The 26,971-nt window shown below is 41.2% G+C and overlaps 1 protein-coding gene across 1 annotated transcript in view; it reads right to left on the bottom strand.

Annotated features, from left to right (window-relative positions):
* The window catches only part of LOC117272017 (cadherin-6-like), a 334,683-nt gene that overhangs the window by 137,792 nt on the left and 169,920 nt on the right, over positions 1-26,971 (bottom strand). Inside the window, exons 3-5 of the mRNA XM_033650671.2 lie at positions 9,987-10,281; positions 9,702-9,821; positions 3,477-3,650 (exon numbers count right to left, since the gene is read on the bottom strand). Of these exons, the coding sequence (XP_033506562.2) occupies positions 3,477-3,650; positions 9,702-9,821; positions 9,987-10,281 (589 nt within the window). The remainder of the gene's footprint in view (positions 1-3,476; positions 3,651-9,701; positions 9,822-9,986; positions 10,282-26,971) is intronic.

Below are 26,971 nucleotides of genomic sequence, written 5' to 3'. Positions count from 1 at the left end.
AAAGCGTCCTCACTCTGAGGTCGTTGAATACCGACACTTGTTTAGTGACTTTCTGCATTAGACACCAACGACAAAGACGTCCTTTCACGTTGGTCACTGTTATTGTTCAATGTGGCAGGACAACAAAGAAAGTTAAGTCCAACTAGGGTGGGCGGGAGGGGTGGTGGATGTTTCCCGTATGACTGTAAAACCAAATCTTGCTCTTTTGACCTAAAACCAACCATGTGCATGTGTTGGCTAAACATAGCCATGCGCGTTTGTTGCTGAAGGAAAAAAACATCAGTTAGCGGTGTGGTACCGACGTAGTGCATTTATTTTGAAAGAGACCATATGCAAACTGTACATTTCCTGTGAACCTTGAAGGTCTCATCAATATGTGACGAGGTCAGAGTGAGAATGTGTTGGATCTATCCCTCGCTCCTCCACAGCACTAGCGTCTCAACCAAACATGGTAACTTCTAGCTTCAAAACCACAAACCAATGGGTGTCGTCACGGTAGCTACATCTATTATTTTATACAGTCTATGGCAATATGGCAGGATTGATATAGCATGTTTTTCTCATGGATAATCAAACACTTTTTATTGGACCAGACTGGATAATCAAACTTTGAAGAAGGTAACTGATTACCAGTAGGGATGCACATTTTGAAAAAATTTTCTGACCAGCAACCGACACTCGTTTACCAATTAATAACCGACTAAAATGCGCTAGTGAGTGTCCGTGACCCATCAAAAAAGTATCATTACAGCAAATGCTTTTTTTCCACAAGGGGTTTATTTTTAAATATGCACATGAGAGCATAAAGAATAATATCTGAATATGAGGATTTTTTTTTACATTGTCTCAAAGCTGCAGCGCTGCTGAAGTGTGAACGGAGTAAAAAAAAAAAAGGAGAGAAAAAAGGACTACGCTGCAGTAGCCTACACTGTGAACGGAATAAAACAGAGTTGCACATATTTAACTTAAATAATTATCAAATAGCCTACATGCCTGACTTTCTAATAAAAAAACAGCATAACAAAACGAAAAAACACACTTTAAATCCTCCAGCGCCCAGCGCGCTGCATAGCATATAACGTCATTATAACATTTTGAAATATATAGCGGAGTGTCTCTCATGCATCAAAATATTAAACTTATACAAATAAATAGCAACAGCCAGACTAACAAAACAAAAACACACTTTGAATCCATGCAGTGCGCCCAGTGCGCTGCATAAGATAACATTTGAAATAAATAAAATAAATAGCAGAGTAGGCTCTCATGTAGCCTATCAAAAATATTTAAACTTAGGCCTATAGATGGGCTACAAATAGGATAAATAACAACAGCCAGATTAACAAAACAAAAACACTTTGAATCATAACTGTGCATAACTGGCATATAGCCTATAGCCACTGGAAGTCCTCACGTGTAACTTAAAAAATAACTTACACCAAAAATTTCTTAAAATAAAATAGTATAGCCTGCCTATATCTCCCGTGTATCATATATTTTATGACTTATTAAAATAAATAGCAACAGCCAACAGATTAGTAAAACTGAAACACACATGAATCCTCTCAGCGGCGGCGCTGTTAAAAAAAAAAAAAAAACTCAGCACAGATGTCCTGGGAACACAGAGGTAGCGCCTCGCTAGAGTGGCCAGCCTCGGGAAGCGCGTTTGTTGAATTTTCCACCAATCAAGAGCATTAGTATCCAGTGAGGGTAGATTGTCTCTCATAAAGGTGTCCACCTCTGCCTTTGGATCATCACCTTGTTTAGGGGTGCTGTAGTCATCTCCCAGGAGCAACATCATGGCACTGCCCGGGCGGCACCGGACTCCAGCCTGGGCAGCAGGCAACGCTGTCTTCGCGTCCTCACACGAAGCGCCACCTGTCTCATCCTCTCCACGAGCAGCACCAGCGACAGGCTCATCTTCAGTGGCTACTTCCATGGTAGCACAGATTTCCAGTAGTTTCCTTTTTGCTCGACTCATTTTTGCTGCGAATTGCTAAATATGGCGGACTGCACGAGTCAGTAGTCTGCACGTGTGTTAATTGGTCAAAGTTTCTGTTATCAGTTAACGGTTAAACGGTTAATCATGTGTATCCCTAATTACCAGTTCTCTTGATTAATCTGTTTCTTCACTGTAAAATATGAGATGTACAATTCAGGGAACTCGAATACCAGCAAAATCGGGGTCATCCCTATGTTTCCAGGGTTCTATGTTTCCCGGGTTCTATGTTCCCCACTTAACCCTGCAAAAAAGCTTCTATGTTCCCCGCTTACACAAAAAGGGTTCTATGTTTCCCGCTTGGTTGAGGGGGCAACATAGAACCTGGGAAACATAGAACCTTTTTTGTGTAAGCAGGGAACATAGAACCTTTTTTGCAGCGTTAAGTGGGGAACATAGAACCCTGGAAACATAGATAGGCTCCCGCAAAATCAGCCTCTGTACTGTTTTCCTCACGGTGGCTCTGTGGTTGCCATGGTCACACAACAAGCTGCAATGCCAAGTTGAAAAAGTTGAACCATCATCAACTTTGATGGCAGTGGCAAATAGCTGTACGTGATGAGGCGAGCAATAGCCGCTTTCTCTCTCCTTGCCCACCTGAACCCTCACCCCTGCAGAGCTACATCAAGGCAATTCACTTTCCTTGCTTCTGGAGACATAATTGGCTTGGGGGGGGCGTTCAAGACCAACTTTGCTTTCTGAACTTCTGTATCCTCACTGAGACTTGTAAAAGACTGTTTTTCTGCTTGTGTTTGAGAGAGTCTGAAATGACAGCAAAGCAGCTGATTCCATTTCAACTTGAAACAACATGACTTAAAATACTCTCTGTGGCTGTCAGAATCTCAAAACTTTGAACTGAATTCATTAAATAAGCAAAGATAAACTCCCTCATTATCTTAGCAATGTTTCCTCCACTTACATAGTGGAGCAGTAAGTAAGTGACACATGTAATTGACATGCAGTCGCTCCTCACTCAATAACCAACATCTCCATCAGTGTCTGCACACTGTGCTCCCCATGGAAAATCCAAAAAATGTTATTTTCCTCAATAAATGCTAAAATGTTAAATGTTTGCAGAGGTAGCCTGTTGTGTGTTCAAGGCATTTTGAGACTTTGCCTCTAGTGCTTATTTTTTTCATTAGCAGGATGTACAGTGCAATTTAAATACAACACCATATTGATTCTTGAGGAGACATTTGACTCATAGATATAAACAATGTGACATTTAGTAATTCTGTGTGTTCTTTTGGTTTTGTTTTGCCAAGTAAGTGTTGTTCAGTTTAAAGCCAACAGCACATCTCAGAGGCATACTTTAGCAGACATGATTACAAGCATTTGCTTGCTGGTGAGTAAATTGTTCAAATATAACAAGGTATGGAAAAATCTAACAGCTGTCCTGCCTTCCTCAGCCTCTGAACTCTGTAACTAATGAGGGTGTGTGACTCAGTGTTTCATGGTTAGTAAGCTGTTGTCTTACTCTGAACGAAGCAGGGAGGGTTGTCGTTGACATCAGTGAGGGTGATGTTCACCACGGTGGTTCCAGTGAGCCCTCCTCTCTGTCCGGCCATATCTTTAGCTTCAATCACCACCTGATAGTGCTCCCTCTGCTCACGGTCCATGTCACCAGGACCCAAAGCTGTCCGGATCACACCTGAACAACAATCATCATCATCATCATCATCATCATCATCATCGCTTTTGTTTCAGCTCTGCATTTTTTCTTTGTCTTTGTCTTCATCTTCAGCCCCCTTTTACTAGACACCTCCATCATGCTAAACTTCATAGAACTATCAGAGAACTTGCTGTTTCCACCTAAAATGTATTTATTAAGGTGAGACTGAAGAGAACACAACTGACTTTCTCCACGAAAAAACAGTTGTGTTTGCTCTTGTTTCTTCTGTGGGTGGTTGAGAGGAGAACTTGCCAGGTGTCAAACTGATACTTTGTATTTTCCAATCATTACACAGCTTGTCACATATGTTCTGCAGATAAAATCTGTCATATCTCCAATGGTGGTTCAAATCATCTGATACGCAGGTAAAAAAAAAAAAAAAAAAAAAAAAACTTGATCACTTGTGAGGGCCAAAGCAGAACTGAAATTGGTCTTGTGAAGGTGGATATAAATCTCATGTCATTCAGTACAGAGCTTGAGTCAGAGGAAGAACAGCAATGGCATTATCCGAAATTAACTTTTTTAATCACCGGCCAAGAGGGCTGGTAGATGAAAATATCCACGGACCAAGCATATTTTTTAGTAGTCAAAATAATAAATTGCATTTTTGTGTCACGTGTATATTTATTTTATTTAATATATTTATTTTCAATACATTTCATTAAGATAATAAGCTGTTATGTTGAATACTATCTTGAAGTAGAGGCTGGCTGGCAAAAAAGCTAAATTATTTTAATATACCAGTGATTCCCAATCTTTTTCCTTAAGGGACCCCTTTTCTATCATTGAGAAACAGAGGAACCAAGACTAAGTTACATAATTTATGGATATTTGATATTATATTCAATGCATAACATTCACAGTACAGAACAACCAAACACAGTAACTGCAGGAAGTTTGTGGAAATGAATTTTGAGCAGATGTGTCCAAGTGTTCCCTACCACACCCTCATTGTCAGCCAGTCCCTGTGTTCCCCTTCTTTCACCCATGCCTGCCTACTCCAGCTGTGTCTTGTTCTTGTGATGAGTTCTCTGTGTATACGTATATACCTTTGTCTTTCTCTTTTTCCTTGGTCAGTTTGTCTGTATTTATGGTGTCTTTCCCTGGTCTGCTTTTCCTGCCTGTGTTTTGTGCCACTCTGACTTGTTTTCTTCGTTACTTTGAATTATGCCTGCCTGTTTTGGATAAGTTTTACCAGCAGCATTAAGGCTAGCTTTTTGTTAAAAACCACCTGCCTGCTTGTTGTTGTGCATTTGGGTCCTCATTTGATCGGAAATGTTACAGGTCCCTTCTCTCCTCAGAGAAGTATGATTAAGATTTTGCAAAAGCCGTTATATTGTATTTATATGGAGTGATTTTCTTGTTCATGAGAAAATAGAGTGGTTAAGACCAAAATAGTGATGATTGCTCCTTTTCAGAGAATTTGGCTTTCCCCTGCATGGCCTAACAGTGCTGCCTATGGCCATGTGTATATCTGTCCTAAAACCACCCTAAGCTTTTGTTTTCAAAGCCACCGAGTGGTCAGTGGTGTTCCTTGATGTTCTGGCATAAAAATCGTAGCAAACTGTGGTTTCTGTGATGATTTATTTGACATTTTGTGTAATCCACTGGTTTTCTATAGGAAGCCTCATTGTCTGTTGGTTGTAATCCACCACCAGAGATGGAAAGGGGGTTGTTTACGACAAGGTTGTAGTCATTGTAGTCTTTTAACTCAGCGAAAGTGCCGGCTCGACAGTACTGTGTGTGGTCCTGGAGGAAGAACGAGAATGAACGAAAAAGTTTTATAATAGGTTTAAACAACTGCACAATGGATTACTCGCTTGTAGACAACCTTCGCAGTACGATGCCTTTGAACACAATCCAGCCTTCTTCTTCTGCTTCTTTTCTGTGTCCCATTACATTGCAATGGTTTCCTGCCGGTTGGCAACACCCACGTAAAGGAGCATTATCGCCATCAAGTGGGCTGGAGTGTATAACGCTTCAGGTCAAAAGAACGATCAAGCAGAAGTTTACACACAGGTGTGAGGCAGCTGAAAAAAATAGTTCCACAATTGAGATGAATAGCAAAAGCACGGATGGAAACTACAGTTTGCCATGATTTTTATTTAAAAACATCAATGAACACCACTGACCACTCGGTGAGTTTCATGGCTTTGAAAACGAACGTTTAGGGTGGTTTTAGGATAGATATACACATGGCCATAGGCAGCACTGTTAAGCCAGGCAGGGGAAAGCCAAATTCTCTGAAAATGAGCAATCGTCACTATTTTGGTCTTAGCCACTCTATTTTCTCATGAACAACCCAGAAATGGGGCTCAAAGTGCAAAATACCAGACTTCTCCTTTAACTGTTAGCTCGCTGTACATTGTAGTAGAGCTGTTATCAGTTACTGCTCATGCAAACAGAACATCCAGCTGCTGCGGCTGCTTCACTTTAAAAGCATTTCTTTTATAATATAATAAGACTGCTCTTTCTATCTCACCCTAGGAATAAAAGCAAGAAAAATATATTTCCGAAAACATTAAACTCTTGCTTCAGTCTACTTGTTGTTCTTCACATCTCACTTCCTGTCAGCATTGAGAGAACAGGGTTTAATATTGCTGCTTAATCCAGGCAAGCAGTCATCTGTCAGAAACAAACAGCTGAGCAGAGGAAGGGAGATTACTGCCCTGATTATCTAAATGGATGGCTAACTTTTACAGAGAAAGTACTTAAGATCAGGTGAGGGTTTAGCTGAGCTGTGTTTTTATTTTATGACAAAAGACAAATCCATTTTCTCTACCTTTTCCTAGTGTAGCAGGAACATGACTGTGCAAAGTGAAGGTGCACAAAATGTGTATTTGCTTTATATGATGAGTTCTGTCCTGTTTTTGTGTGTAAGAATAGCCGATGTGCTGGCAAAAAACAAGATATAAGATGAGTGTCCTATTCACTCTGTTGATTGAAATTAAATTCTGGTACATACAGTGAAGGGAAATTTCCTCTGCAGACGATCTGATAAAATGATTAGGGATGACTGACATCCAACAGTGGCAACAGTAAGAGAAAAATGCAATTTAAAGTCAGCAATCCAACTGTAAATGAGATGCAGATGTTAGCAGCTCACCTTTTATTTTAGTGTTGTTGCTGCTTATAGTTTTTTGCTTAATGTGGGTTAAGGTTTGAGTTTTACTTCACTTTTTGTCATGCTAGCAGAGCAAAAGGAACAGTTTGGTATTTGTTCAATCCGTTGTTTTGTTTTTTTTTTTTTACCCAGAATCAGACTGAAAGGCTGATATCAGTTTTATCTCTGTGTGTCCACTACAGAGGAAGGTAAGTATTTGTTCAATGAAAAAATAGGTCCACAGAAAAACAAGTTTCATTCTTTAAGGAAACTACACCCATTTCAAAGTTCAAACATGCTAAACCTGTGTTGTAAGACTGTCCACCATCTTGTTGGCTTGTTTCTGGCAGTTTGTCATTTGCTGCGAGGAGAGAAAATGACTTTCTTTTTCCTCTCATGATCTTAATGTGCATGCAGGACCAGCCTAATGTAGCCAGCTGGAAGCAGACAGGTTACTGTCAGGCAAAGTATCATGAAAGTTAAAGGGAAATTTCGGTTTATTTCAACCTGTCTCCTATCGTCCTAAATTTGTTTCAAGTGACTAGTGACATAAAAATAATAGTTAGCATGTTAGCTGTTAGCCTAGATACAGCTGGGGCGCATAGTAGCGTCAGACCTGTTAAAACGTAAGTGAACGGGCAACCTTCAAGTGCAAAGTTAGTCCACTAAACAAGGTTTTTTTTCCACAAAGACTGCCTCATATCGTTAGGATAAATGTCAGAGAACATATAGAAAACGACATGTAAACGTGTTGTCTTACCTTACCGGTGTGCTGCCATGTTTGTTTACCATTTAGCTCTGCTTTCCAAAGCGCGGCCAAAATATCGCGAGAACAAGCAGCGATCTCATACCATGCCTGAAATCTCACGAGCTCTAGATAAAGCCCAGCTGGATACTACTCCAGGTGGAGGTGTCTTGTCCTCGGTCACATCCAGACCTTGAAAATAAGGCTGTATTCCTTGCAACAGAGGCATTCCTCTTCTGTGGGCATTGGGGCACAGCATTCACAGGTACACCACCAATCTCCAGAGCTACACAGCCTTGCAGCAGCCATTCCTCCTCTCTTGTCCTCTACCTGTTGCGCCTCTCTCTCTCTCCTCCTCCGTTCTTCAATTTCACAAATCTCTTTGTCAGTGTATTCTGGCTCAAATAAATAGAGCGGCCATCAAACGCTGCAAAATTAGTTAATAAGTCTGGCAAAAAGTCTGCCATTATTCTATAAATCTTTAATAAAATAAATGAATGAACTTTTCAGGCTACTGTCCGGTTCTGCCTTCCAGCTGTTGCTGCTTGTTCTCGCGAGATTTCAAGCACGGTATGAGATCGCTGCTTGTTCTTGCGATATTTCGGCTGTGCTTTGGAAAGCAGAGCTAAATGGTAAACAAACATGGCAGCACACTGGTAAGGTAAGACAACATGTTTACACGTCATTTTCTTTATGTTCTCTGACATTTATCCTAACGATATGAGGCGATCTTTGTGGAAAAAAAAGCTTGTTTAGTGGACTAACTTTGCACTTGAAGGTTGCCCTTTCACTTACGTTTTAACAGGTCTGACACTACTATGCGCCCCGGCTGTATCTAGGCTAACGGCTAACATGCTATTGTTTTTATTATTATTTTTATGTCAGTAGTCACTTGAAACAAATTTAGGACGATAGGAGACAGGTTGAAATAAACTGAAATTTCTGTTTAAGTAAAAATCATTGCATTACTGCAATTGCCTTTTTTTTTAAATATGTTGTCATGTATGAAAAGACCTTGATCTTGATTACTATATATTACTATTAGTTAATTACAGCATCTCTTGGTTCTGTCCAAAGCTCATTGATCCATATAAGCGGTTGATCACTGTATTTATAAAATAAATGAAATTAGAAAAAAAGCAATATGAGCCAGTTTCAAATAAAGGCCTGGTTCTCTCTGTACCATGGGTAACTGGAATTAGAATTCTGGGTATATTTATCAAAGTAAGATTTTTCTTTTGACCAATTAACAAAACACCTGCATGAAACGATGCATTCTCTTGTCAACTGGTTGGACCTTAAAGTAACAACATTGTGCAGTCTTAACCAGGAGCGTCACAGCGGGGGAGAAAGTGGTATGATTACCCAGGGCCCCTATGGTTGGGGCCCTGGGTGATCATTCCCACTTTTCCCTTTTAAAAGCCTGGCATGAAAAGCTCAGTTTCTTTTGCAATTTTTAATTTCTGAGTAATTAGTGCCATAAATAAATTAAAAGTGGCTCACCGTTTCAAGTCGCAAAATGGTTTATTCCGCCCTGCACTCGGATTCCTCTCTCAGCACAGTTAGCCTTTCTTACACAGAGATGGCGCTATAGGGCTGCTACTAAGTCTCTTCTTTATGCCATGTTTGCATTTTTACTCAGATCATGCGGCCCAGTATGTGATTTTAGACAGCATGCCGGCATCATGTAAGAAAAAGAGGTGTGACAGGTGTGACAGGTGTGACAGGTGTGAGAGGCGTGACACGTAACACAACAGCGTCAGCCTCTAGCATGACATATAACATACACACAATATGGCAGTAACATCCTTTACCATCCCTGTTATATGATGGCTGATCTCATCCTCTGCTCAGAGGGTAAGCAGCTCCTTGACCTCAATGTTTTCTCAAGTTGTGGACATTTTCACCTGCTGTTCTTTTTGAGTTAGCTTTTTTAAAATCTCCCACAGTGGGCCACATGCATAACACGTCGTCAAAACATCAAACCACTGAAAGGGAAATTGAGGTTCCAAAAAAGAAAAGACAGAAAGGAAAGAAAAAGAAAGCAAACTGGCTTGTTTATGTCCTTCTGCATCATTATGTCTTGTGGTGCTGCATCTGAATGCCTTTTGTTTTCTTACTAGAAATGATAACCATTCTCTACAACACAGTGGGATTTACAGGATGATTCTGTCAGACATACCTGTATTTGGGTCAACAGAGAAGTATGGGTGTCCCTGGCTGATGCTGTAGACCAGTTTGGCACTGCTCCCATACATGCTGTCATCAGCATCTGTAGCTGTCACCTGGATGACTGATGTACCTGAGAGACACATTGTCATGACTATCACTGACAGATATCACAACATCTGGGCTACCCCATGATGCTTAATGTACTTGGAAATAATATTAAAATAATTACAATTATATAGCCATGATAAAAAACTCTCTTCCTGCAATGACACAGTCCAGTCCAGGCTGTCCTTACCGATATCCGACCTCTCGGGTACGTTGCCAGTGTAAACTTCTTTGCTGAACTGAGGCTCATTATCGTTGATGTCGTGAAGTTTGACGGTGAACTCAGTCTCTGGCTCCAGCTTTTGACCTGTCCGCTTGTTGACCACTGTGGCTTTAAGGACATAAAAAGCCTTCTCCTCACGATCCAGGCGGCGAGTGGCGTGCAGGTCACCGTTACTCTCATCAATGACAAAGATGGAGCCGGCCCCCTCACCAGACAGGACATACTTGACTAAGCCATTGCCATGGTCCTGGTCCGATTGGAGCTGCAGATGTACACATACAAAGAGGAAAGGGACTAATTATCATCCTCTGAATGACATTTACACAACATACTTTAGTAATTCATAGCTCAACAGCATTGTAACATCCAAAGACTCTGGTCCTAATCTAATCTGCTGCAGTCATTAGGAACCTTTGGTATTGCAGAAACAATGGAAACAAAGGGGTCAGGAACTCTTTTTTCCCCAGGCATCACTGGCTGTATATGAATTATTATCTTTAGCTCTGTAAATAAAGGAAACTGTGAAAATTGGCTTTATATCCATAATAAAAGGCACTTCTAGTACTAAACTAATGGAAGAAGTGGGCTGCATAACTGCCTTTAGAGAGATAAAACAATAAGATATGTAAAAATGCAGGAAATTTTTTGGGGCATTTTGCCTTTAATCGATAGGAGAGTTAAGGGTGGAAGGGGGGAGAGAGAGAGGGAGTGACATGCAGCAAAGGGCCACAGGCTGGAGTCAAACCTGGGCCACAGCCACAGCCTTGTATATGGGGCGCCTGCTCTATCCACTAAGCCATCGACGCCCTGGAAAAAAACAAGATATAATGTTCTTTATTTATTTGAAATTGACATTGGCCGCGTTTCCCAAATCCAGTTAAGAAGATCTTAGCCTAAGAGCTCCCGTGAAATTTAAAAATTAATTAATTCACTTATTTAGTTGTAGTCTTGTTTTCGTCATGAAAATAGGTCATTAACAAATATTTATCATCTTAGATTTTCATTAGAATTATTAGAACACGGGGCGTCGGTGGCTTAGTGGATAGTGAAGTGTCAAAAATCGGTGCCTGGAAGTGGGCCTGTAGGCTCCCGACCTTGAACCTCTTGTCTCTTATCAGGTGTCCTCAGATGTCGATTTGGTACCTTAGGCTCAGCTGGCAAATACTTAAAGAAACACTGGAAACAGGCAAAGTCCGATGCAATCAAGTTTAATGTGTCAACAGGCTTTAACACATACAACTTAGCGAGTCAGACTCCGGAGTGTGACTGAAAACCTGCTCTCAGAACCCTAGCTTATATGCTGGTGGAGATTCAAATGAGTCTCCACCTCTTTTTGCTAATCTTTCCCTCTTAAGACCAATTCTATTGGTGGAAAACCTTTCTTTGTGTCCAATTCTGATTGGGCCCATTTTTAATGGTGTAATGCAGCCTGGAATTTCCCAAGTTTTCTTCCCTTAGGTCTGGTTTCGCTTTCACTCTATTTTTAAAAAACATGTGTATTTTGGGGACTTTCTATACAGTCCTCAGTGCTCTCAGTCTTATGCAAGGTGAACCTTTAGAGTGCAATCTGTGAATGTGTGTATGTATTACAGCATTTGAGTATGTGTTTCATCGTTTAACAAGACACAGTGTGTTCTTTCAGTAGGTGCATACAACATGATTACATAGTCTGGTGCTATGGTGCTATGAGTACTTTGACACATACAACAATGTTTTATCATATTTAAATGTAGATCAAAGAGCTTTATAATGCCTTATACATAAAAACATGATTATATGAGTTTCTTAATCAATTTATACATCTTAACCTTACTGTTTGATCTGTTGGCACAAACTTTTACACTACAATAGAGCAGGCGCCCCATGTACAATTAAAGGCTAAAATGCCCAAAACAGTATCTTAAAAAATTATTAGAATACACACGAATGGCAGGGAGTGTGTTAGGTGGCAGCACTGTGTGTAACTTATGTGCTGATTAAGTGGTGGGTGATCGATTTGCCTGACATTGATTGATTTAGTTTCAGCACCGCGGTAGTGGGCAGCTCCTGTTAAGAGCTTCTTAAAGAGCGATCCTAAGAAGGGCATTAATAACTCATCTGGGAAACACTTATCTTAGCGACCCTTCTTAGTTAAAACGTTCTTAACTGCGCTCTTAAGCCTCAAGATCGATTTTAACTGGGAAACGCGGCCATTATCTATGTAGTTTGACTACTCTCATAATTTTATGATTTATGACTTTATAATCAAAATAATTAATAGTATTATGGGCCCCAACAACCCAATCACTGGAAAAAATGTTTCTGCAAACCACCGTTATGTTTGTATGTAATGTAGGTTATTATGTAGCTTTATTATGTAACTGCAACCTTACGTTTCAACAATGTTGTGGTTAACCTGAGGTTAAGTTTAGGTACAAAAACCACTTGGTTATGGTTAGGATAAAATCATGTTTTAGCTTAAAACAACCACTTTTCGTGACACAATCATCGCAGAGAAAACAAACTAGAGTTGCTAAAAACACCCAAATTTTGGGGCTGAAAAGGTGTCTCACCCAAGTGTCACGCAATGTTTCATGCCCTCCACCTCCAGATGACAAAGTCAACTCATACACTTAGTCACTTTAGAAATGTTGATATGATACATATGAAACGTACAAACGTAACATATTTGTGATTTGCAGAGAATTACAATACCAGTATTTTCTATGATGACTTGGGTGGTTGCCAACAAGCAGGGAGCTGTCCTCAGTTAAAAAATGAAAGCTTTTGTCATTTGTTCAAATGCCTTAATAGACCCAAGACCCTTTTCCTGACCATGACTGCGACCTTTTTAAAACAACAGCGGAAGCACAGTAACATTGTTATAGCCTCCAAATCCTCTTAGGGAGGTCAGAGTGGATGGTTGGACCAACAAAAAATGGGATGTGGATTTCTCAGTTGGTGTTGGATACGTTTAACCATGACCACAATCTTTTCCTAAAGGATAAATCTGATGACTTTCTGTATTTTTATGCCTCCACACTGGCGATAGCCATCGCCAGAGGCATTATGTTTTCAGGTTTTCGTCCATAGAGCCGTACGTTCAATCTTTCCCTCTCTCGTGAATGCAGTATCTTTAGAATGCCTTCAGGGAATTTCTTTAATTTGGCACAAACTTCCCTTTGGACTAAACGGTGAACTCATTCAATTTTAGTGGCCATAGGTCAAAGTACAAGGTCACTGTGACCTTGTTTTATTTTTGAGAGCACAATATCTCAAGAACACCTTGAGGGAATCTTATCAATGGATATCATAGATGTAAACTGTAAGAGAAATTTGACAGGTGCGTTGAGACACACACAATGCGGGGCAGTGATTCTAGTCTTACTCTCTGTGGGTGTGTGTGTGTGTCTGTTCCACATTTTTCTCCTCACTGACTTGGTTAATCCATGTGAAGTTTGGCACAGTGGTAGAGGGTAATGGGAGGATGCAAATGAAGCAATATTACATCAGTTGACCAAAGGGGGAAGCTATAGCAACCGAATGAAATTGCAAACTTTGAATGTGCATATCTCATGCCCCGTATGTCGTAGAGACATGGAACTTGCACAGAGATGCCTCTCCTCATGAGGAACAAATTTGCCTCAAGAACCCATAACTTCCGGTGATATAGATTTTCTGCCATTTTGAATTTTTTGAAAAACACTTAAAATCGATCTTTTCCTAGAAAGTTTGACCGATCTGCATGAAACTCGGTGAACATAATCTAGGGACCAATATCTAAAGTTCCCTCTTGGCAAAAGTTGGAAAACTTACTAAAACTGAGCTTCTATAAGGCAATGAATATTGCGGAGGGCATGGCTCATCACATAAAGGTGTACATCATCTCAAGGGTTTCACCGATGACCACGCAACTTTGTAGGCATATGACCACACATAATCTGAGAGGAGCCCTCCATTATTGACCCCATCAAACAAAATGGGGGCGCTAGAGAGCTAATTTCTTATCTAGGCCTAACTGCCATATTGATTTTTACTAAACTTGGTAGATATGTAGAACAGGACGACTCAAGGTGACTGGAGAAATTTAACTCTAATTGGCAACTGGGTGGTGCTATAAACAACAGAAAAATGCTTAAAAATGGCTAAAATGCGACCGATCGCTGTGGCTCCCCCTGTGGCCGAATGTTTTTTACTTTTTCTAATATTTAGTATGACTAAGTCATGGTATGGTATGCTGTACATAATCACGGAAACTGTCAGTGTGTCATTCTGTCTGTCCCACATTTTTCTACTCATTGATGTGGCCAATCTATGTGAAACTGCACATAGGCATTGATGATTGGCATAGGTCGAAGGTGACAAAGCTAATTTTTTCAAAAATTACACTATTACTATAGTCTTTTACAAAGTCGCTTTTAGTTGAATTGTATGCATTCACCCCACGAGTTACTGCGCATGTGCGTAAGCAATCGTACTATCAAATTCACAAAAACTCTGTCTGAATATATTGCTCTTCTTAATGGGTTCAGTTGACTATTTACTATTTACTATTTGCTTTATTTACTATCTCCAATTTCCTATGACCTGTATCCCAAACACACACCATGTGAAACTGTACGTGGGCAACTGTGCACTCAGTGGATATGGACTAGTTATTATTATCATCAAATCTTGTGCAGAGCCAAACCAACAATAAATGTATCCACTGGCATGAATTGTATGTGTATCTTCCTCTGTGCCACAGAGTGCTATTGTTGTTTAAAACACATCACTGCTGAAAATAGTTTGCCACAAATGCACTATTTCCTCCTGTTTTAGTAACATTTGATACAAGAACAGGGTTTGTAAGGCGTTTTTGAAAGTTTGTCTTTAGAATCCGCTTGTACGTCTGGAACTTCCTGTCTACAACGGGCTTGAGACACGCCCTCATTGAGGACTTGACTCAGATTCCGGAGTTACTCTCTTATGCTAAAGTCTCCTTATGGAATCTGATCCTGTTTGATTCGGCGGTGGGAACCTCTTGTGACCGCGCGCCTTTGCTGTTGTCGACCCCAGCAGGATTCGACCTTCCGCATGGAAGACGAGTGCTCTAACCACTACACCAGTCTTTGATGGAAAATAGAATTGGGAGCCACAGACAGGGTAAGGTAGCTGTAAACTACTGAGCCCAACACATTGTTGCTTATAGTCTTTCCATGGGATCTGTTGACAATAACAGAATAGAATATCAACAGCCTTATCCTCTCACAGACAGGGGTGTCAGATTCGAAAGTGCTCAGCTTCTTAAACACTACCATGCACTGTATGCTACACTCTGCTATCCTGCTGTTTGATAGCATTCTACTTCCTCAGTGGGTTGAAATCAATCAATGTAATGAGCTGATGCATACATGTACAGTACCTCTGGACATTTTTAACTTTGTGGGCCAGTGAAGCACATGCAATTCTACATCTCTGTTACAGTATAAGAACCAAAAAAGACATGGTTTTTAGCCCCATCAGGCTCACTCCACTCCGTTTACATTATAATTCTCCAATATAGTTTCCTCTCTGTATGGAAAGAGCCTACTGATGATACATGGATGGAGGAAAAATGAGACAGACAGGCCAGTGGATGATGGTGACAGGTTTATATAAGAAGAATAAAGATGGAAACACAAAAGAAAGACCAAGAGTCAGCTCAAGACAGAGAAACAAAACAAGAATCTTCTGAAAGCAGAAAGTGCAGCTGCAAATGAAGAAAGAGCAGCAGAAAGCCAGAGTTTGTGTTGCGCCTGAAGGAGTAAAAATCTACCCGATCTGCTGTGAGATCTGCTGCTTTTACTCTGATACCTGCAGCAGTAACCTGGCTCCTTCTCTCTTGCCTCTTGTCTTTGTCTGTATCTCTCGACCTCAAGTGGCTCAGTGTTCACCTTTCATCCCTTCATCCCAGCTTCACTCCTTCAGGCCAGGTGTTAGGGTGAAGCCTTTGATTATATTTGTATGTGTGTGTGTGTGTGTGTGTGTGTGTGTGTTTGTGTAAGCCATTATAGCTGCTGCTTTTTTGCAATACCTGTGGAAGGTGTGAAGTCAACTCAGCTCAACTCAACTTTTTCACTTTAAAAACAGCAACAGCCGAAACAAAGTGCTGTACATAAACATAAAAACTTAAGACATAAAACAAACAATTAAAAACAATAAAAACACTAAAACAATGAAATAAAATAAAATAAAATGAAGCAAAACAATAAAAAAAACAAAGCAAGAGCAGAGTCTCATGCTGATTTGAAAGCCAAGGAATAAAAATGGGTTTTAAGATGAGTTTTAAAAATGGACAGTGAGGGGGCTTGTCTGATGTGCAAAGGTAGGTCGTTCCAAAGTTTGGGAGCAGCAACAGAAAAAGCTCTATCCCCTCTGAGCTTCCGCTTGGACCTCGGTACCTCCAGGAGCAGCTGATCAGCTGATCTGAGGCACCTAGCAGGAGTGTAAGACGGGGCGAGACCATGTAAAGATTTAAAAACAAATAAAAGAATCTTAAAATTAACTCTCAAGTACACAGGCAGCCAGTGGAGGGAAGCCAGAATGGGAGTTATGTGCTCCCTCTTACGTGCTCCAGTTAAGAGACGAGCAGCAGCATTTTGAACCAACTGGAGATGTGCGAGGGAGGACTGGCTAACTCCAAAGGAAGGTGCATTACCGTAAGCCAGCTGAGACGTAATGAAGGCTTAACCTTTGCCAGCTGCCTAAGATGAAAAAAGCTGGTGTTGGGATTCACAGGACCACAGATGATTTATCATTTGGTAAAATCTAAACTGTACATTGAAAGGCTTCTTCCTCTGCATGCTCTTTGTTCTCCAAACAAAGACAGCTATGTGACACCCATCTCCACAGGAGCTCTCACCTCACACCTCAGTGAAGCTCAAGTCCCAAAACTTGATTGGACAAGACCTTTATAGGGACATGTGACTCTGATGTCACAGGCATCTCTAGATCTGTGCTCCCTTCCACAGATCTCTCTCTTCTTGCTCTGGAGCTTCAACAGCTCACACCTCTCTCCGGCTGGGCCTGGAACAGCAGAGGCCCAGAACCTTGCTCCTTTCCCCAACCACTAAAGGAAGGGCAATTGATCACAGACTCTCTTGCAAACACAAGGGCTCTCATTCATGAAAAGTGAGTAAATCTGTGTGTAGATTTGCACATAAAAGCCTACACTACTAAAAACCTACTCCGGATTCAGGAACGCTGCGGGAAACTTAGATTTGATCGTAAACACGTGTGTATGATCATGAATGCCAATCAAGCGACAGCACGCTCCCAGTAATCAGCAATTAGCATAAATCCCTGCCCATGAATAGCCAATGACCACCACATAAGGCGGTGTAGGTGCATCGTGTCAACCTGTCAGTCATGGCGCAAACAAAGAAAGAGAAAGAAAGAAAAAAGAATTTTTCCGAAGCGGAGATCGAAATAATTTTGGGTGAAGTGGACTTAAGAAAAAACATTTTATTTTCTTCAGTTAATAGTGGCGCAACAGGGACAGGCAAAGCGAAGGCCTGGAGGGAGGTAACAGATGCTGTTAATGTTGTCTCCGTAGTACAAAGAACCATGTCAGAGGTGAAGCGTAAATGGTTTGATATGAAACTGGAGGCAAAGAAACGCATAAGCACACACACAAAAAATACAGCGGTCACCAAACAAACAGAAGATTCATTTGTGGGGTTGTGAATGAAGTGGGAACGGGAAACCAGAGATGTTTTGTGCGTAATGGATAAACTCTAAATCAGTGATGGCTGTCGGAATGTAGAGCTATTTAACATTTATTTTAACAAATGATACGGATAATATCCTACAGCAGTTTTGTATGCATCGTCTTTAAATTGTTTGAATCTTAATAGCCTAAAGCTCTGTTTAATACAGCGTAAATTAAACATTTTTCAAATCAGATTTATTCATTCAAATGATCAAAAAGCAACAAAAAAAAAAAAAAAAACAAAAACGTGTTGTCTCAAATAATTCTTTCAGCTGGCGAGTGCTCCTTCGTAGCTCCACCACCTGCTGCTCCTGCTGCCCCTGCTTAACCCAGGCACCGAGCCCGAAGAGGCTGTGATCCAGCTGTCCATACGGATATTTTTATTATCATCATTCAACATGTAGAAAGAACGTGTAATCTATTGAGTCGATTTACATAGATAATTCAAAATCATGAACCTAATCTGGATCTTAAACCTGCTAATTGCCAACTAATTTAACTAAATGGGTTATATTTTTAATATTTTTGTCATGTTTAGATTACGTGTTTCAAAGGCATCTGTGTATTGTGTACATAACAGAGCGCAATACGAATTAAAATTGTAATTTCCAATAGTGAAAAGCAATATTTATGTGCTTTACTAAATTTACACAAGCACTACGAGTGGTCAGGAGCAGGAGTAGATTTTGTTAGTAGCTACGAAAAGATCGGAGCTACTAAAATATTGATGAATGCGGACATGCACATAAATTTCCATCTGCGAACAGTTTACACACAAATTCCTTCTGCTCACGTTTCATGAATGAGACCCAAGGTTTACAACTAGCTTTCCAGCAACAAGGAACTAAGTGAGTTAGCAACCAGCGTCTAACTCTGCAAGGACCCTGAGCGACTGCCTTCCTCCGATCAGAACCTTTGGGACAAAGGACACAACAAAGACTGCAGCTGAAACCACACTTTCCCAGCCTTCTTCCGCCGGCTAACAAAGCACCACCACCAAGTGACTCTTTCTTCCATCCACTCAAGGATCGGTAATGTGACAACTGGGCATAGCTTATCACAGCTTTACAGGCTAAGCAAGACTGTTCAACTTGGTGTATGTGCTTTGATGCTGTTTACTGAGTATTGTTGTGATAGATTGCAGTTAGGTCACTGATTAGTTGATTTAGTTTGCTAATACTGTTGACAAACAGATTCTTGCATGCAACTAAACAATCTCGGCACTAATCCAGACCGTTTGCAACACACGTCACATTGACATAGACTCATTAACAAACAGGCTTTCAACAGAGCTACACCCAAACAGGCGTTTCAAAATTCCCACTTCTTTTCCTTTGTCTTTGTCCTGACCACACGGTCAGACAAACACCTCCCCCGAAACTGAAGCAGCCTTGATTTGGCCATTTTGGTAGTTCTCTGTTGTCAGCCATTTTGTTTTGTAGGCCAAACAGCTACTTGATCACCACACCTGCCTTTGTCTTTCTCTTTTCTCTCTCTCTCTCTCTCACACACACACACACACACACACACACACACACACACATATATACACACCAAGCTTCAATTTCAATCAATCAATCAATTTTATTTATAAAGCCCAATATCACAAATCACAATTTGCCTCACATGGCTTTACAGCATACAACATTCCTCTGTCCTTTGGACCCTCACAGCAGATAAGGAAAAACTCCCCCAAAAAAACCCTTTAACGGGGGAAAAAAAACAGTAGAAATCTCAGGAAGAGCAACTGAGGAGGGATCCCTCTTCCAGGATGGACAGACGTGCAATAGATGTAGTACAGAACAGATCAGCATAATAAATTAACAGTAATCCGTATGACACAATGAGACAGAAAGAGAGAGAGAGAGAGAGAGAGAGAGAGATGCAGGACAGACAGTAATGACAGTAGCTTACAACAACATTAATGAAAGTAATAATATTATAGTTCTGGCTACTGTGGTACAATATGTTGAAAGTATATATTAATATCTGGCAGTATACATGTGTGACAATAATCATATGTGTATAACAACAGTAGAAGTATGACTAATGACTAATGTTGGCAGCAGCAGCAGGAGGCATCTGGCAGGACCACGGCAGCAGCACAACCACACACGTCACGCTATCCAGGCACCGCTGCGATATGAGTTAATCTGAGAGGCAGTGGAGCACAAAGGCTCCGGAGAAGAAGCCGAGTTAGTGACATCCAGAATGGCCGAGTTAGCAAGATGCAGTAATAGGATACGAGAGAGAGAGAGAAGGAGAGAAGGTGCCCGGTGTATTATAGGGGGTTCTCCGGCAGACTAGGCCTAAGTCAGCCTAACTAGGGACTGGTACAGGGCAAGCCTGAGCCAGCCCTAACTATAAGCTTTATCAAAGAGGAAAGTCTTAAGTCTAGTCTGCCGGTGTCTGCCTCCCGGACCGTAACAGGAAGATGATTCCACAGGAGAGGAGCCTGATAGCTGAAGGCTCTGGCTCCTGATCTACTTTTGGAGACTTTAGGGACCACGAGTAACCCTGCGTTCTCAGAGCGCAGTGTTCTGGTGGGATAATAAGGCACTATGAGCTCTCTAAGATATGACGGAGCCTGACCATTTAGAGCTTTATAAGTTAACAGTAGGATTTTAAATTCAATTCTGGATTTTACAGGGAGCCAGTGCACAGAAGCTAAAACAGGAGAAATATGATCTTGTTTCTTAGTTCCTGTTAGTACACGTGCTGCTGCATTCTGAATTAGCTGGAGAGTTTTTAAGGACTTACTAGAGTTACAGTAATCCAGCCTTGAGGTAACAAAAGCGTGGATCAATTTTTCTACACCTTTTTGGGTCAGGATAGGCCTAATTTTTGCAATATTACGCAGATGAAAAAAAAAGCAGTCCGTGAGGTTTGTTTTAAATGAGAATTAAAAGACAAATCAAGAAAAAGCTTGTATATAGTTAGTTAGAATTTGTGTGTTTTGGTTTGCTTTGCTAATTTGTGAATAAATATAATTCTTTGGAATCATCCCTGCTGTCTGTTTAATGTTGCACAAGAGTGAAAGAATAGTCAACCTCTACTGCGTCAAGAACTCCGAAATCCTTTAGGCATTACTGTTAATTTTGGTTGTTGTCATTAATTTAATTATTGATCAAAACTCCAAATTAATAGTTTAGCCTATTTTATGAGACTGATATCTTTAACTGGCTATCATTTTTCCCTTTACGGGAATGGTGCCCCACGAGGTGATTTAATGTTAATTAAGTCACATTATTTAACATAATTATTAATTATTAATAATAATTATTAATTATTTCCGATAGCCAATTAAACCCCAACATATTTGGTACCTCCGTGTGAAGCCTAGTGTGTTGACCCCAACATTTTTGTGCCGCCGAGTTAGGTAAATATATGTTGATTCCCAACATATTTGGTGCCTTTGTGTGAGGTAAAAATATGTTGACCCCAACATATTTGGAGCCCTGTGTGAGGCGTAGTACTGTTGACATTCATTCATATTTGTGCAATATTAAAATCAGCATACATTTTTGGTTCACACCAAAAATCTTTGATTCCATGCTTGGACTACCCAAAAGTCTTTACATTCACCGCTAGTCTGCTACAGCAGTAGACATACAGCTGTACTTACAAACAAGTACATTGTGGTGAGAATTATTTTATTCAGATAAAGCAACTTGAGAGATATTGTGTAACTGATCACCGCTATCTTAAGCCTCATAGTGTAACACTAGAGTTGCCATTGCTGCTGGCTTTTCAAGTTGACCTACCCTGTAGAAACTTGTAAGATTTTGGTTCAGCATTTGAATATAACATATTCAATGCAGTCTGGTTAAGCTTTCAAACTTTGCAGTTGATTCTATTGTTCCTGTTTTCCTTTGAAATTCATCACAGCGTGCCACCAGCCCTGTGACACAGAGAGTTTATGTGAGAACTGGCTGTTACTGCCAAGCTGTTACTGCCAAGCTGTTACTGCCAAGTAAAGACAGAGCATAACAGCCACAGTGTGCTACCAGCCCTGTGAAGTTTGTACCTTGCTGTTACAATCCAAGTTCCAGCTTGAGAACTTCAACTTTAAGAAACAACTCTCTAACTGATACTGTCACGCATTTAATTAGTGTATGTTGTTATCTTTGTAGGAAAATTTACTGTTGTAAATTCCTGTCCCTAATCTTTAGTGCCTGTTTGTGTTGTAGCCACCCCTCCTCCAAAGGACGCTACCCCCCACAGTGAAGAACAGCACATTCTTTTGTTAGGCTAGTGTACATCACAAGTTACACTCAAAGGTGTCTGCCAAGCAACACCACAGCCAACTTAACATTTGACTTGTACTAAGACAACCTGTTTTAGCCCTACCCTCCTTTTAAAACCTAACAATGGTGAACCCCTGTTTAGAGCAGTTTATTCATTCCATTCATTCATTTCATTCATGCCTAAACAATGGCTGTCCAGAACTCATCAGCAGATTGAGTCTCGAGGAATGCAAGGACGAGATAAACTCTCTACTCAGCGATAACTGTGATGCGCAGAATGCATCCAGTAATACATTGTTAAAATGCTTGCTTCTGATCTTTCACAGGCAAACCACCCTTGCCTTTCAGAGCAAAGCAGCTGTAGAGAAGGAGGTAGAAAGTTTAAGAGTGCAAAATGCTTCCCTTCTCCATGAAGCACAGATGGCTAACAAGAAAGCCATGCGCTATTTAGATGATTTACATTCAGCAGAGTTAGACCTCTACTCACATAAAGAAGAACTGTTTAGGCTTAGATCAGAACATCTAGCCCCAGCACAGTCTTACAGCGTGTGATTCCGGCTTTTCTGATTCACACTCTTCCCTTAATGAGTTAGCACCTCCTCAGCTCAGTAAGTGGAAATCTTTCCCACCAGACCCAAGTCTTTGGGAATCAAGTCAGCTCCCCAACCTCCACCAACAGACAGAGGTAGCAGTGACCTGACTTCCCATGTCTCAAACACAGACATTGAGGAGATATGTAGTATATCTTCTACAAGATTTTCTGTCCCATGTCCATCTCAGACACTGTTGTTTGACAATTTCACCCATGCGCAGGGGGAAAGGGGGGTTGAAAACCATTCAACCTCGGCCTTTCACCCTCAAAGACCTGCAGCATGTGATTCACACCTCTTTAGGAATGCTAATTTAGTCTTGCCTTCACCAGAGAGGACATCTGACTGCTCTCGCTTTGAAGTGCTTGAGTTTTTAGCCACAGACATTGAACTGTTTGATCCTGACAACTGTGATCAACATGTGGATGATTATTTGAGGGAGCTTGACAACTGTCTAGTTGACCTGCCCCAGGCAACTGAAAGGGAGAAGATTAAACTTTTGTGGAAGACCAGCTCCAAAGCTGTCCACAAGTTTATTCAGTGCCAGCGTCCCAGTGTCAGAAGTAACTACACAAAGCTCTGTCAAGCACTGAAAGAAGAATTTTCTGCCACTGCTGACGAGATTGATTCTATGGTTGCAGCCCTCCGAATTAAACATGCACGTCTTGAGAATCCTAGGGAATATTACAACCATTTGAGACACACATACTTTCAGGGCAGGAATGCACCAGGCTTAGATGAGAACCCAAGCTTCAAGTCCTTGTTCTTGCGTAACTTGCATCCTTGTGTACGCACTCACGTTGTACTCATGACGTGTAAAGGTACCCCATCCATGCAGGAGCTCAGGAAGCTGACACAGGTAGCTTGGGAAACTGCTGTCCCTTCCAAAGCCACAGGGATACCAACTGAACCCGCCAGTTCAAATCCTGCAGTGTCACACCGGTCTTCTGCCTCAAAACACCACCCTCACAACAGCTCGAAGGGGGGTGTGAAAAGACCGCAGGGAGACAAGAAGCGTAACCGCTATGTCCCCCATCTGCGTCGAGATGGCCATTCACAGAACAGAAGCTGTAGAAGGCCATACTCAGAGATTCTGGCCCAGAACTGTGACCTGCCAATTGACCAGTCAGATGATGAGCACAGCATCTCTGACATGTCTGACCGCAGTTCAGACGACAGTCAAAATCTTTCTGACAGTGACAGCGCCTCTGAATGCCTCTCTGCTTCTAGCTACCAGGAGTGTTACAGCCCTGAGCCACCAGCTAAGCACAGGCACTCCAGAGCCCGCTCCTTGTTTAGTCCATCCCTGTACTGACAGTAACACAAATGCTAATCCAAAGTACCTTGTTTCTTGCAGTTAAGGCCCTGACACACCAAGCCGACGGCAAAAGAACTAGTGGCGACGAAGCCGACGAAGCCGACTGTTCCGTTGTCTACGTCGCCTCACGTCGCCCTGTGTCAGTACATTTGAACACACTGCACAGACGACATCCGACGGCCAACCGGCCAACGGCCAGTTCTGCGCATGCGTGAGAGGAAATAACTCGGGAAACCGGAAGTCCGACGAATGCATGAAATATAAACAAAGAAGCTAGCGGTTGCTTAGCATTTTCACGCCACTCTCGCTCGCCACAGGCAGTTTCGTGTAGCTGATAAAATGTCTGATAAGTTACAAATGGCACTGGCATTGTCAGCCCTTGGTCTTTTGATTGTGGAAGAAGAGAGGAAGACACGGAGAGGAAAAATAAGGAGAAACCGCACGAAATGGGTGAAATCATGGATACTGCAGCAACAGGCTCAAAGGGCTTTCCTGAACCTGTGTCGAGGGCTGGAGACAAATGAAACCTCCAATTTTAAAAATTTCATGTGTTGAAGGAACTTGTCAGTCCGATCATCCAGAGGCAGAACACCAACTACCGGGATTGTATCTCCGTTGGGGAGCGGCTGATGATTACACTGCGCTTCTTGGCAACAGGTATGCAAGCTAAAGGTGTCACAATATTAACAGTATATAGGCTATATATATATAAATATATAGATATAGATAGATAGATATGGCAATCCGTTGCCGTCTGATTTATGTTTGTCTCATACAATTTGCAAATTTTCTGGGATGCACATTTCCCTGATATAAAAACACTGAAGTAAATAAAATCAAAATAATATATGCACCTTGCACTTCACAAATAGTGAAATACTTACTTATTACTACTAGAAATATAATGTTGTTGATGATTTACAATTTCAAAATGTGTTTCATCTGTTTACACCAGATATAAATAGTTCTGGATGAATAAATGATTCTTGTTGTGGTACTCCAAGTCCTCTCAGTATCAGTATTTAAAACTGTGGCTGTATTTAATCAGAAACAATTCATTCAAAACTGTCTTTCAATCTTTGTTTGTATGTTCAAATATCTACAGTCATACACAAGTTGAGTAGAATAATTACTGTATGGGTGTAGGGACAGCTGTGAATGCTCTTGACTGTGGAGGTACATAAGTGGTCTGGACAATGTTTTTGGTATGTAAAAACACTACATTATCCTAGCCAGGCAGTATTGTGTGACGTCAATGCATGGAATGGTGGTATTCAAGTCCTTTCAGTAGCAGTACTTGAAATGCTGAAAGTATTTAATCCATGACAATACATACACAACTGTTTTTTTGTGCTTTCTGTGCAAATAATTCACACTGTAACAGATAACTGAGTTATGTGCTTTTTACTTTTACTTTTTGTTAATAGTCCTGTTTATTTTAACTATATATTTGTAAATACTCGTTAAATTTCTATATTTTCACTTATCTTTCCACTCTTGCAAGGAGCACCTGTAACGCAAATAATTTCCCCTCGGGGATCAATAAAGTATTTCTGATTCTGATTCTGATTATATTTACAGGGGAAAGCTTCAGGAGCCTTTCTTACCAGTTCCGAGTGGGAGTATCAACAATTCGGCAATTGGTTCCTGAAACCTGTGCAGCAATCTACCAGGTTTTAAAGGAGAAATACCTGAAGGTATGTGCGATATGAGGTTTATAGTGCTGTCTGCTAAAGTTATCAGGGGTCTGACATATGAAACTAGCCATCATGGGTTTTACATTGTATTTTCCTGTTTTTCAGTGCCCACACACAATTGAAGAGTGGCAGCAAGTAGCCGATGGATTCCAGGCTCAGTGGAACGTCCCAAACTGCCTAGGTGCTCTGGATGGGAAACACATCAACATTCGCCCCCCACCAGGAACTGGATCAACATTCTACAACTACAAACATACATTTTCCATAGTCCTAATGGCACTGGTTGACAGCAATTACAAGTTCCTTTATGTAGATGTTGGTGCAATGGGCGGATTTCTGATGGCGGAGTGTTTGGTGGATGCTCACTGCAGGATGCTCTGAAGAAGAGAACATCCAACATCCCTGCCCCTGCATCACTTCCTGCTTCTGACCAGCTGGCTCCTTATTGCATTGTGGCAGATGAGGCATTTCCCTTGAAGGAGTACCTCATGAAGCCATATCCGAACCGCAGGCTATCTGTAGAGCAACACATCTTCAATTACAGGCTGTCACGAGCTCGGAGGGTGGTAGAAAACGCTTTTGGAATCCTAGCCAATCGTTTTCGGGTCTTTCTAACCACCATTAACATTCAAGACACTGCCAAAGTGGAGGACATTGTTTTGGCTTGCTGTGCTCTGCACAACTTCCTGCGGACCGAGAGCTGTGACCAATACATGGCAGGGATCGTTGACCAGGAAGGACCAAATCATGACACTGTCCCAGGAAGATGGAGACAAGACCCTGACTTACAGCAGGCTTCCCTGCCACACACAACCAATGCTACAACATGAGCCAAGCAGCACAGGGATGAGCTATGCCATTACTTCATGTCTGATATCGGTGCAGTGCCTTTTCAGTGGGGCAAAATATAGGAAATGTGTATGCCTATTGATTGTATGATATTGTAGTGTCTGACTGACAAGAAAACAACTTGGCTGTGTGTTTCAGGTCTATGGCTGTAGTCTAAAAATACACAATAAAGTTATTTTGCATGATACATTCTTGTCTGGAGTTTAATCTATTGAAAGTACACTCTCACAAAGTCATTGAAAGTCAAAGTGTTTTATTACCAAATGTGCAGGACAATGAAATGCTTATAAAAAAACAGTCAACTGCATAGCACAGCTCTAAAAGGAACTATTTACATCTGTTACAAGTTCCACATTCAACATTACAGATTGCAGAACTGTCTGTCAGAGGTTTCTGATGCCAGGTTCTGGTCCACTGAATACTTGAATAGGCAGTTGTCCACATCGTGCTGGAAATATGGCAGTAAATGTGGGGGCAACTTCCGCATTCTGTGCTCAATGTTCTTGCAGTAGGCATGGATGGCATCATTGCTCTCATCCT

This window comes from Epinephelus lanceolatus, chromosome 12 (assembly GCF_041903045.1).
Source record: "Epinephelus lanceolatus isolate andai-2023 chromosome 12, ASM4190304v1, whole genome shotgun sequence".
Lineage (NCBI taxonomy): Eukaryota > Metazoa > Chordata > Actinopteri > Perciformes > Serranidae > Epinephelus > Epinephelus lanceolatus.
The sequence above is the reverse complement of the archived record's forward strand: the minus strand, read 5'-3'. Positions and strand labels throughout refer to the sequence as shown.